Source organism: Medicago sativa, chromosome 7, assembly GCF_051527215.1.
Source record: "Medicago sativa cultivar Bolivia chromosome 7, Bolivia_mono, whole genome shotgun sequence".
Lineage (NCBI taxonomy): Eukaryota > Viridiplantae > Streptophyta > Magnoliopsida > Fabales > Fabaceae > Medicago > Medicago sativa.
Genome location: NC_140755.1, coordinates 29,494,754 through 29,508,587, shown reverse-complemented (window position 1 = coordinate 29,508,587; position 13,834 = coordinate 29,494,754). Strand labels below are relative to the sequence as shown.

The 13,834-nt window shown below is 27.8% G+C and overlaps 1 protein-coding gene across 1 annotated transcript; it reads left to right on the top strand.

Moving 5' to 3' along the window:
• The first annotated feature begins 85 nt into the window (after positions 1–85).
• Positions 86–2,317, top strand: LOC146905447 (uncharacterized). Its single transcript, XM_085727721.1, has 9 exons — positions 86–210; positions 308–404; positions 503–630; positions 728–812; positions 914–1,043; positions 1,173–1,327; positions 1,590–1,695; positions 1,943–2,091; positions 2,180–2,317. The coding sequence occupies exons 1-8, from the start codon at positions 207–209 to the stop codon at positions 2,054–2,056; spliced, it is 819 nt and encodes a 272-aa protein (XP_085583847.1). The 5' UTR covers positions 86–206; the 3' UTR covers positions 2,057–2,091; positions 2,180–2,317.
• Positions 2,318–13,834: the final 11,517 nt, after the last annotated feature.

The window sequence follows — 13,834 nt, the reverse complement described above, 5'->3', positions numbered from 1 at the left end:
CTATTGAAGAGGGTGCTTCATATACTATAGAAAAGTTCTTGGTCCAATTTAATAAAGGAAATTTTAAGCCAACAAATCACAAATACAAGCTAACTTTGATAGGAAGCACTATTATAACCAAAACATCTTATGATAAAATTCCTGCAAATTTGTTCAACTTCACAAAATTTCAGGACATTATTGGTGGTACTGATAACGATGTTTTAATGGGTTAGTACTTTATACTAAAATTACAAATTAAATATTAACTTATTTTTAGATTTTTATGATTTCTTCTTTATGATTCTGCAACCATGTTTATTTGTAGATGTCATTGGCCATGTGGTTGGAACGACTGACATTAAGGATGTTCAAGTAAAAGGAAAAATGACTAAAATCTTGGACTTGATGCTTGAAGACCTTGAGTTAGTGGAGTTTTTTTTTATCTTTGTTTTAACTACATATATAGATGTTTTTTTAATTATTATTCTTAGTCTAATAAAAATTATTTTGTAAATTTCAGGAGCAATACAATCATTTGTACTTTATGGGGTCATTTTGCTGAACAAATGAATAGCTATATGAGCACAAATGGAAATACTTTTCCTATTGTAGTTGTTATGCATCTATGTCGACTTAAAGTTTTTGGTGGTAATTAGATTATCTTTTTAAAGGTAATTATTTTTAATTTCTTTGTATTGTTAATGATATATATTACTTAATACCTTTTGGTGTATCGTTTTAATAGGTATGTATGAGATTGCCAATGCATTCAATGAAACCAAGTTGCTTATAAATCCCAACATTGAAGAATGTTGCACCTACAAGAAAGGGTATGCACTAACCTATCGTTATTACACATATATTATATATTGATAATTATTGAAAGTTTTTTTGTTTTTGTTAAGTATGATTTTCTTATATTTTACGATAGAATGGAAACTGGCAATGCATCTTTGACCCAAGGGGTCACCCAGATGATAGCACAATCTTCACTTTCTTTGTCTAATGATCTACTCCAAACAAAAAACATGACAATTTCAGATATTACACAAGCTAAACAGGTCTACAACTTTATGTTGATTTGCTTTGACTTATACTATTATACTATGTTGTTAAATAATTCTTAATCCATATCTTTGTGTTTTAATTTTCTAATTATTATTCTTAAAATAAATTTAATAACTATGCAGGTGGGTGCATGTGTTGTCTTGGCTAAAATTATTGACATAGACACCAATAAGAAGTGGTGCTACGTTTCATGTGATAAGTGTTTCAAGAAGGTTGAACCTGTTTGTACAAAACACTTTTGTGAAAAATGTGATACATTAGTCGATGCTACAAAAAGGTAACGTTTTCGATATTAATTTTTCTTATGATTCACTCATGTTTTTTAAGCTAAACTCAATTATTCTTTCTATTCGGTTACTTATATAATTAGCAAATCTAATTTCAATTTTTTTTTCTTTCTAATAACTTACTATGTACATGATTATATAAACGACAAGTTGCATCATCACCACTTTTATTCTTTTGGTCACTGATTTTTTTGGTTAGTGATTCCTTATAAGGTTATTGAATCTTTCATGTATATTCACTTTTCATTTTAGGTTTATGGTGCACATTCATGTTATGGATGATAGTGGGTCAACTACCTTTGTGTTGTTTGATGGAGTTATTTCACAGCACTTTGGAAAGACTGCAAAAGAACAAATGGTATTGATAATGAACTTAAGTATATTGTCTTTTGTATTTTTTATGTTATATTATTAAAACAATAAACATTGGTTTTAATTGTTTACTAATCCCTTTCAAAAAAAATTGTTTACTAATCCAAATCAAAAACAGGGAAAGAGCACAAATGATTATCCAACCGAGTTTGACACCTTACGTGATAAGGAAATGCTTTTCAAACTAGAGATCAATCAAAAAAATGTTGAACAAAGGTTTTATACCTATGCAGTCAAAAAGATGTCCGATGACAATGAAATCATTGATGAGTTTAAGAAAAAGTATTATATTGAGTGTCATGCTGCTCCTCCGAATGGTAAGGAAGATGATGATGTTGATATCATAGGTCCTATTACTCCCCAAACTGATGATAACATTAAGGTAGTTAAATATTCTTTATATCTACTTTAAAAGTATTCATAAAACTTATTAAATTAACTATTTCTATGAATGTTTATTATTCATGTAGCTTCTTGGTGATGAAGCTAATTCTATTCCTAAAGATACTCATCCATCCAAGTCTTTGAGAAAGAGAAACGCCGACTCAGATGCAACATATATTGACGTTGATTGTCAAACTCGGTCGTCCACCACTAAATTGCGGAAAGTTGTCAAAATTAAGCAAGGACCTCAAGATTGTTTGACACCTTATTTTTATTTGTCTATTCGATGTGATAACGAGAATTCTAAATTACTTCAAGTTTTTATTGGTTTTATTTTGGACACGTTAATTCATGCTCACTTACAACTATTATTGTTTCATTTACGATTACTTTATTTATTAATCAATGTCATATCTAACTTCCCGTGCATCGCACGGGTCTTAATACTAGTAATAATAAATTACTAGTCATTTAAGTTTATCCATTTTTACACTTTTGGCCCCGTAGATCAAATTTGACTCAGTCAACGTACACGTGGCATCTCATTTAAGTGAGTAGGATGTTACGTGTGTTAATTTCAATTTAACTTTAATAAAAAATCCACGTGGATAATTCATTAATTAAAAATAAACAAAAAAAATGAAGGGAACCAAAAAAAAAAAAAGAACGTGTTCCAAAATAAGTAACGCGGATTGTTAGGTTGAAACGACAATTTCTATGGATACGATACTATAATTACCATTTTATTAATCGGTAAACGATTTAGAACCATCACGTTTTTGGCACCGTTGATGGAGATTGTTGATATTTTTGAATAAATAATTTAAATTACTTATTTGTATCTGTTATTTTTTTAATTAATGAAATATCCACGTGTCTTTTTATTAAATTTAAATTGAAATTAACACATGTGGCATACTACTCACACGTGGTAAATGTTTATTTGTCCGTAGGTAACAATCATATTTGAATCATTGTCTATATATTTAACTACAACTTAGTCACCTATCACTATAAATGTTGGATTTTTTATTTTATTTTAAATAAAAATTGTCAAAATTATAACATGACCTTCAAATTATTGGGAACCGTCCTGCCGTGAATGTATATGGTAAAAAAAAAATTGGGTGTGTAACCCATCGATTTTTCACCTCACCTTGCTCATACAAGCTTTTGTCTCACTATTTTATCTAATATGGAACTTTGTACGTAGTTCCATAGATCAATTTTTTTAGATTTCACTAGATTGTTTAATTTAAGAATGCTTTGGTGTTTGTACATGTTTTCAATTTTTTTTTTTGAAAGAACATGTTTTCAACTTAAGTTTTTTTTTTTTGGTGATCGGAGTTTGAACATCAGACCTTACATATATATGCATTGTCCTTACCAACTGAGTTAAGCTCACAACCAACTTAAGTTTGTTTGATAAAGTATGTTTTCAATTTTCAGTAAAAAATTGTTGTTTTCAATTTCGTGTGTTGGTGTTTTGAACTCAAAAACTTGTTTCATGTAGTGTTTTAGGATAATTTTAAATTTATGTATTGTTTGTGATTCAATTTTGTGCTTAGAAATGCATAGAGAGAGGATGTTGAAGTATTTTAAATTGAATTATACCATTGGTTCAAAAAACATTTGAAAGCTTAATTTTAAAATTAAAATCGTATTTGATTAAATAAAACATGTAAGTACGATGATTTTGTTGTTGTTAAACCCAATGTACTTCTTATGAGTTTTTAGATTTCACTAGATTGTTTAATTTAAGAATGCTTTGGTGTTTGTACATGTTTTCAATTTTTTTTTTGAAAGAACATGTTTTCAACTTAAGTTTTTTTTTTTGGTGATCGGAGTTTGAACATCAGACCTTACATATATATGCATTGTCCTTACCAACTGAGTTAAGTTCACGACCAACTTAAGTTTGTTTGATAAAGTATGTTTTCAATTTTCAGTAAAAAATTGTTGTTTTCAATTTCGTTTGTTGGTGTTTCGAACTCAAAAACTTGTTTCATGTAGTGTTTTAGGATAATTTTAAATTTATGTATTGTTTGTGATTCAATTTTGTGCTTAGAAATGCATAGAGAGAGGATGTTGAAGTATTTTAAATTGAATTATACCATTGGTTCAAAAAACATTTGAAAACTTAATTTTAAAATCGTATTTGAATAAATAAAACATGTACTTCCTATGATTTTGTTGTTGTTAAACCCAATGTACTTCTTATGAGTTTTTTAGATTTCACTAGATTGTTTAATTTAAGAATGCTTTGGTGTTTGTACATGTTTTCAATTTTTTTTTTTGAAAGAACATGTTTTCAACTTAAGTTTTTTTTTGGTGATCGGAGTTTGAACATCAGACCTTACATATATATATATATATATATATATATATATATATATATATATGCATTGTCCTTACCAACTGAGTTAAACTCACGACCAACTTAAGTTTGTTTGATAAAGTATGTTTTCAATTTTCAGTAAAAAATTGTTGTTTTCAATTTCATTTGCTGGTGTTTCGAACTCAAAAACTTGTTTCATATAGTGTTTTAGGATAATTTTAAAATTATGTATTGTTTGTGATTCAATTTTGTGCTTAAAAATGCATAGAGAGAGGATGTTGAAGTATTTTAAATTGAATTATACCATTGGTTCAAAAAACATTAGAAAACTTAATTTTAAAATCGTATTTGATTAAATAAAACATGTACGTCCTATGATTTTGTTGTTGTTGTCAAAAAAAAAAGTGTGATTTTTTTCCTCTCTATTTTCCCTTAAAAAAATGTGTGAACTTATATATATCACACAAAAGAAATTATGCAACATATACATGTACTTCCAATGATTATCATTAACAAGTTTGTTATTTTATTATCTTCTAAAAATGTGAGATCATTTTTGGTCAAGTGATCTTTTATCTCTTATCAATATCATACATAAATTGTGACTTTTGCTGTTAGACATTTAGCATGCTAGAAATATTGAAACAGTCTTACTCATCAAACTAGACCTTAACCCTTACAAATTGAAGCATCAGAAAACACGGGACGCAACGCCTCCATTGAATCATAGAGTTTGATCGCATCTATGAGATAATCATCGTCCTTCGTTGATATCTGCACCAATTAGCAAATTTTTCTTAGTATCATAATTTCGACCACAATGCTACTAACAAAAAATTAGAAAACTACTACCTGCACCAAAGCAATATATCCGAGATACGAACGTAAGCTGTGATGTTCTGTGTCGATTGCAATAAACTTGTCTTTCTTCAGTATGTCTATAAGATTGTATAAGTCACTTTCTGTCTTGATCCAATTACGAAGAGCATCCTTTACAATATCCAAAGGCATTTTCACTCCATACAATGGAGTAGGTGGGCACTCCTTTAACAACTGTATCTCCTTTATAAATTGATGAAATGTGAAATCTGTAACAAATTTAGATATCTAAATATAAATTTACAATAACAGAATAAGATCAAATGGAGTCATTCCTTAGTTCAGTTATAACAGCTTGATATGCCTCTGTAATTGTGTCTGATTGTTATGTTTTTTTTTTTTTTACAAATTCATTTAATTTACAAAATTCTTACTAGAAACATATAGCAGGAACAGAAAAACAAACAACATACAACAGAACAATAGTATAGCAGCAAAGATGTTATTACGCATGTAAAGATGTTGAGCCACATCTATCAATTTTTTAAGTTTATTTTTGGCAAGGTCAATGTTCGAGCTTATAGCAGATAGCTTATACACTCATATGACAAAAATAGACATGTTTGGCGATGTTCCAAACAATACCTAAAACTTATCCGCTACTAGTTATTTATTGTTACAATCAAAATTTGATTTAATCAACACTTTTATGGTGTATAAACAAACACAGATGTTAATAAGTAAAAAAGAAGAACCAAAAAAAGTAACGCGTTCCAAAATAAGTAACGCGGATTGTTAGGTTGAAACGACAATTTCTATGGAGACGATACTATAATTATCATTTTATTAATCGGTAAACGATTTAGTACACTTGTATAATCAACCATCACGTTTCTGGCACCGTTGATGGGGATTGTTGATATTTTTGACTAAACAATTTAAATTGCTTATTCGTATCTGTTATTTTTTTCGATCCCCTTCCTTTTTTTTAATTAATGAAATATCCACTTGTCTTTTTATTAAATTTAAATTGAAATTAACACATGTGGCATCCTACTTACACGTGGTAAATGTTTATTTGTCCGTATGTCACAATCATATTTGAATCATTGTCTATATATTTAACTATAACTTAGTTACCTATTACTATAAATGTTGGATTTTTTATTTTATTTTAAATAAAAATTGTCAAAATTATAACATGACCTTCAAATTATTGGGAACCGTCCTGCCGTGAAGGTATATGGTAAAAAAAATTGGGTGTGTAACCCATTGATTTTTCACCTCACCTTGCTCATACAATCTTTTGTCTCACTATTTTATCTAATATGGAACTTTGTACGTAGTTCCATAGATCAAGTTTTTTAGATTTCACTAGATTGTTTAATTTAAGAATACTTTGGTGTTTGTACATGTTTTCAATTTTTTTTTTTGAAAGAACGTGTTTTCAACTTGCGTTTTTTTTTTGGTGATCGGAGTTTGAACATCAGACATTACATATATATGCATTGTTCTTACCAACTGAGTTAAACTCACGACCAACTTAAGTTTGTTTGATAAAGTATGTTTTCAATTTTCAGTAAAAAATTGTTTTTTTCAATTTCGTTTGTTGGTGTTTCGAACTCAAAAACATATGCATTGTCCTTACCAACTGAGTTAAACTCACGACCAACTTAAGTTTGTTTGATAAAGTATGTTTTCAATTTTCAGTAAAAAATTGTTTTTTTCAATTTCGTTTGTTGGTGTTTCGAACTCAAAAACATATGTATTGTCCTTACCAACTGAGTTAAGCTCACGACCAACTTAAGTTTGTTTGATAAAGTATGTTTTCAATTTTCAGTAAAAAATTGTTGTTTTCAATTTCGTTTGTTGGTGTTTCGAACTCAAAAAGTTGTTTCATGTAGTGTTTTAGGATAATTTTAAATTTATGTATTGTTTGTGATTCAATTTTGTGCTTAGAAATGCATAGAGAGAGGACGTTGAAGTATTTTAAATTGAATTATACCATTGGTTCAAAAAATATTTGAAAACTTAATTTTAAAATCTTATTTGATTAAATAAAACATGTACGTCCTATGATTTTGTTGTTATTAAACCCAATGTACTTCTTTTGAGTATTAAACCCAATGTACGTCCTATGATTTTGTTGTTAAACCCAATGTACTTCTTATGGTTATCAATAACAAGTGTGATTTTTTTTCCTCTCTCTATTTTCGCTTAAAAAATGTGTGAACTTATATGTTAGACACGGTCACAAAGAGAGTTTGCCAACCAACACACATAAATTTGCTTAGAATTTTCTTTCCACAGTTCTATTCAAAAAAACATACTTATCACCTATCAACAACAGTTTTGATTGCATTGTCAAGGATAATACAAAGTGAATAAGTAGTTAGTACCTTTGTCGTTGAGCTCAGTCATCAATGTGCTTGCTATGTACATCAAATAGTTGGTGTCCATAACTGCATAAATCTTCATATCTTCTGTTAGTGGACGTGTTCTCCAATCTTCTGTCTATTTGACAAAAAAACACATAAATTAATAAGCAAAACTATTTTGGAAAATTTTGGAAGTATACTTCAATGTGTAAACAAGCCAGCCAAACCCGAAGAGACTTGTCACTCTTGACATTGCAGTACTTCTGAAGTAAAAGAGGCAAACCAGGTTGTTCTTTCATCTTATAAAGCTTCTAGTAACCCACTCCTATGTCTAACATATTTACAATGTAAATATGGAAGTCTCTTTGCAGCCAAATGATGTCTTGGGTGGAACCATGCAGCACCTTACAAATGGAACTATCTGCAAAAATGGGACGGAAAATGTCCATTGAATCGTGGAGTTTGATCGTGTCGATCAGATAATCTCTATCTTTTGTTAATATCTGTACACATTTGCAAATTGTTATTAGTATCATAACTGTAATACAATACTACATTAAATAATAACCAGAAGTCCTAAACTATCTGCATCAAAGCGATAAACCATAAATATGATCGAATTCCGTGGTGTTCGATGTCTATCGCAAAGAATTTTTCTAGCTTTAACTTTCCCACTAGATTATGTAGACCATGTTCGGTCTCAATCCACTCGTGCACATCTTTTATAATCTCCGAAGGCATTTGCACATCAAACAAAGGAGCAGGAGGGCTTTCAATTACCGACTGTATGTCTTTTTCATATGGGTGGATGTTATCTGTGACAAATTTATATATATTATGATCAATGAATTCACAACAATAAGATAAAAACAATTAAATGTTGCATTAATCAAAATTGAAGTAAGTAATCAACACATTTATACTAAATAAACACACTGTAAACCCTAATCACCCTAATCTTATGAATAGATTGAATGTTACATTAATCAATTCTATGTGATAACATTAAAGGAATAATCTAATAGATTTATATCTATATACATTCATCCAAATATGGTCTTTGATAGAACATTATGGCGGCATTTGATCCATGTAGCCGACCCCACTTAGTGGGATAAGGCTTGATTGTTGTTGTTGTCTATATACATTCTTCCTTTAATGTTATCACATAGAAATTAATTAAAATTGAATCTAGTAACAAACACTATAAACCCTCATCTTACCATATAAACTTAAATGTTGCATTAATCAAAATTGAAGTAAGTAATCAACACATTTATACTAAATAAACACACTGTAAACCCTAATCACCCTAATCTTATGAATAGATTGAATGTTACATTAATCAATTCTATGTGATAACATTAAAGGAAGAATTACATTCTTCCTTTAATGTTATCACATATAAATTAATTAAAATTAAATCTAGTAACAAACACTATAAACCCTAATCTTATCATATAAACTTAAATGTTGCATTAATCAAAATTGAAGTAAGTAATCAACACATTTATACTAAATAAACACACTGTAAACCCTAATCACGCTAATCTTATGAATAGATTGAATGTTACATTAATCAATTCTATGTGATAACATTTAAGGAAGAATCTAATAGGTTTATATTTGTATACATTCTTCCTTTAATGTTATCACATAGAAATTAATTAAAATTGAATTTAGTAACAAACACTATAAACCCTAATCTTATCATATAAACTTAAATGTTGCATTAATCAAAATTGAAGGAAGTAATCAACACATTTATACTAAATAAACACACTGTAAACCGTAATCACTCTAATCTTATGAATAGATTGAATGTTACATTAATCAATTCTATGTGATAACATTTAAGGAAGAATCTAATAGGTTTATATCTGTATACATTCTTCCTTTAATGTTATCACATAGAAATTAATTAAAATTGAATCTAGTAACAAACACTATAAACCCTAATCTTATCATATAAACTTAAATGTTGCATTAATCAAAATTGAAGTAAGTAATCAACACATTTATACTAAATAAACACACTGTAAACCCTAATCACCCTAATCTTATGAATAGATTGAATGTTACATTAATCAATTCTATGTGATAACATTAAAGGAAGAATATAATAGGTTTATATCTGTATACATTCTTCCTTTAATTTTATCACATAGAAATTCATTAAAATTGAATCTAGTAACAAACACTATAAACCCTAATCTTATCATATAAACTTAAATGTTGCATTAATCAAAATTGAAGTAAGTAATCAACACATTTATACTAAATAAACACACTGTAAACCCTAATCACTCTAATCTTATGAATAGATTGAATGTTACATTAATCAATTCTATGTGATAACATTTAAGGAAGAATCTAATAGGTTTATATCTGTATACATTCTTCCTTTAATGTTATCACATAGAAATTAATTAAAATTGAATCTAGTAACAAACACTATAAACCCTAATCTTATCATATAAACATAAATGTTGCATTAATCAAAATTGAAGTAAGTAATCAACACATTTATACTAAATAAACACACTGTAAACCCTAATCACCCTAATCTTATGAATATATTGAATGTTTCATTAATCAATTCTAAGTGATAACATTAAAGGAAGAATCTAATAGGTTTATATCTATATACATTCTTCCTTTAATGTTATCACATAGAAATTAATTAAAATTGAATCTAGTAACAAACACTATAAACCCTAATCTTATCATATAAACTTAAATGTTGCATTAATCAAATTTTTTTTTGAAGAAGCCAATTGCATTAATCAAAATTGAAGTAAGTAATCAACACATTTATACTAAATAAACACACTGTAAACCCTAATCACCCTAATCTTATGAATAGATTGAATGTTACATTAATCAATTCTATGTGATAACATCAAAGGAAGAATCTAATAGGTTTATATCTGTATACATTCTTCCTTTAATGCTATCACATAGAAATTAATTAAAATTGAATCTAGTAACAAACACTATAAACCCTAATCTTATCATATAAACTTAAATGTTGCATTAATCAAAATTGAAGTAAGTAATCAACACATTTATACTAAATAAACACACTCTAAACCCTAATCACCCTAATCTTATGAATAGATTGAATGTTACATTAATCAATTCTATGTGATAACATTAAAGGAAGAATCTAATAGGTTTATATCTGTATACATTCTTCCTTTAATGTTATCACATAGAAATTAACTAAAATTGAATCTAGTAACAAACACTATAAACCCTAATCTTATCATATAAACTTAAATGTTGCATTAATCAAAATTGAAGGAAGTAATCAACACATTTATACTAAATAAACACACTGTAAACCCTAATCACCCTAATCTTATGAATAGATTGAATGTTACATTAATCAATTCTATGTGATAACATTAAAGGAAGAATCTAATAGGTTTATATCTGTATACATTCTTCCTTTAATGTTATCACATAGAATTAATTAAAATTGAATCTAGTAACAAACACTATAAACCCTAATCTTATCATATAAACTTAAATGTTGCATTAATCAAAATTGAAGTAAGTAATCAACACATTTATACTAAATAAACACACTGTAAACCCTAATCACCCTAATCCTATGAATAGATTGAATGTTACATTAATCAAAAAGGAATTTAGTAATCAAACACTTTTTCTAAATATTAAACACAAATGGTAATAAAATATTATAAATAGAAAGTAAACAACGAAATACCACTGTTACTGTTCAAGCTTAGATGTTTGAAATGACTTCTGGTGTTGTCACATGCTATCTTTTTAAACATTAGCTAAGGTTTGGTAGAAACGTTCTCTTCATGAATATAGCATTGTTTCCTAATCTCCTTCATGAAATCCTCCTCCATTGTTACTCTTGCACTAGATTTCGCTTGCTTGAAGAAAAAGGAAAAAATGTAGACTAGGTGTTTGATTGATTTCAAGAGTGCGAAGAGGTGTGCTAGTACAGTGTGGGAGGGAAATTTGGGAAAAAAATTCTAAAGAAGGAAAATATTTGGTTTTTCGTGGGAAGAGAAAGGGAACCATCTGCGGTATGGCCCACACAATTTTTTGAAAATAAAAAAATATAAATTTAGATAATATTTTTCCAGAATTCTGAAAATAATTTTCTTGAATTTTTTTTAAAATAAAAATTGAAAATGTTTTTCCGTAATTTAGATAATATTTTTGAAAACTTAAAAGAAATAGTTAATCCTTTTCCAGAATTTCAAAAGAAAAAATTCAGATTTTTTTCGAAAACTTTATTCCTGAATTTGTATAAAATCTTTTTCGAAATTAAAAAATTAGAAAAAAAACATGAAGAATAGAATTAAGGGCTTGTTATTCAATAGTATAACATGACTTATATACCAGTGTGAACCATCGTATCCTGTTATTCATCTAAATTAACACAAATTTGCTATTTGGTTTTAACTCATTTCACCATTCATTCTAAAAAAAATACGAAATTATGAAGGTTTTTTTAAAAATAAAATAAAATTTTTGAAATTCATTTTCAAAATAAAAAAATTAGATAATATTATATTTTTGATTTTTTTTATAATTTTAATTTAATTCGAATTTTTGTTATAATTTTTTCAAAACAAATTTATATATATTAATTTTTTTCAGATTTTTTTTCATTATTATTCATTTTTTTATTTTTTTAATACACAATCAGCATGCCACGTCATCAAAATTACGCAGTCAGCTGACCACATCAGCGATTTTTTTCAGATAGATAGCCTCATGATCTAAAACGAAAGAATCTTTATATTACATGGTTGGAATCTAAACTTTTTATTTACAAGGGGTAAACTAGGACTCGCTCAAATTACAGTGGGTAAAGACATATTAACCCTTTAAAAAATCATTAATTTGTTTTTTTAAAGGAAAAATCATTAATTTTTTTATTTTGTTAGGGAATCATTAGTTTGTTTATTAAAACCTTCTTTTTTTCTTTCATGCACAAAGTTTCACAATTAAATGTATTGCTTGCTAGCAAAAGCACGGGCACTCACGTATTTATATTAAATGTTAGGATCAAATGACACCATGGTGTCAAAATTAGTTTGATACCAAATCTCATCCATTCATTTCATTTAATCCAAAGACTTAAATCTATCACCAAATTAATTAACATACACCAAATACTCTCTATCACCTAATTAAGAAATATATCTATATCATTAATTCATAATCAAGCATCCATTTTTGTTTTCGCTAGATTCAAACCCTTTTCATTTCCCCCTAAATTATTTCTTTCAGCCATGAGCACAAACTCAAACTTTTTAATTTTTATAAAAACATGATAAATCTCAATTTCGGTTAAACATGGGACACGATGAGTCCTCTAAAAAAAATAAGACACTATGAGTGACAATATAATCTAAACTAACATGAATAATTCAATAATCATTTGGGTGATTTTGACGTATCTGTTATTGATAATTTAGCCGAACTTGTTAGCTTTTTTTAATAGAATTTATTTAATTATTAAAAAATATGAGTATGAAATAAAGGCAAAGAATATAATCGATGGTGATGATGACTCAAACAGCCATAAGTATGAGTATTTGTGAAGACAAAAAAGAATAAGTATGAGTTTTATCATCCATTTTATAAAAAAAATTAGAAAAGAAGTTTGAGTATGTGTTGATGGCAAAAATAAATAAATCTGGGGAAATAAAAATGGATGCTTGATTCTACCCAAAAAAAATGGATGCTTGATTATGAATTAATGATATAGATATGTTTCTTAATTAGGTGATAGAGAGTATTTGGTGTATGTTAATTAATTTGGTGATAGATTTAAGCCTTTAGATTAAATAAAATGAATGGATGAGATTTGGTGTCAAAGTAATTTTGACACCATGGTGTCATTTGATCCTAACCCTTATATTAAACTTCTCAAGCACAAGGAGTGAGTGATAAAGGAAAATCAAACGGTCACAAAAGTATAACAACAGAAATAAAGTGTAAAAGGAAAAAGAAACATGAGAGTTAACCTATGTTCATACACAATAAAGGGCTAAGCCACCACCTATGGTAATCAAAGGACAAGTTAGAAATCTTTGCCTTTAACATGAAATTGAGATAAGCTTAACACTATCAATAAAAACTGAAGAATATATGCCGGTTTATCTGAAAAAATTCTGTTCTTTATGTCCTTCCAAATAATCCACATGCAA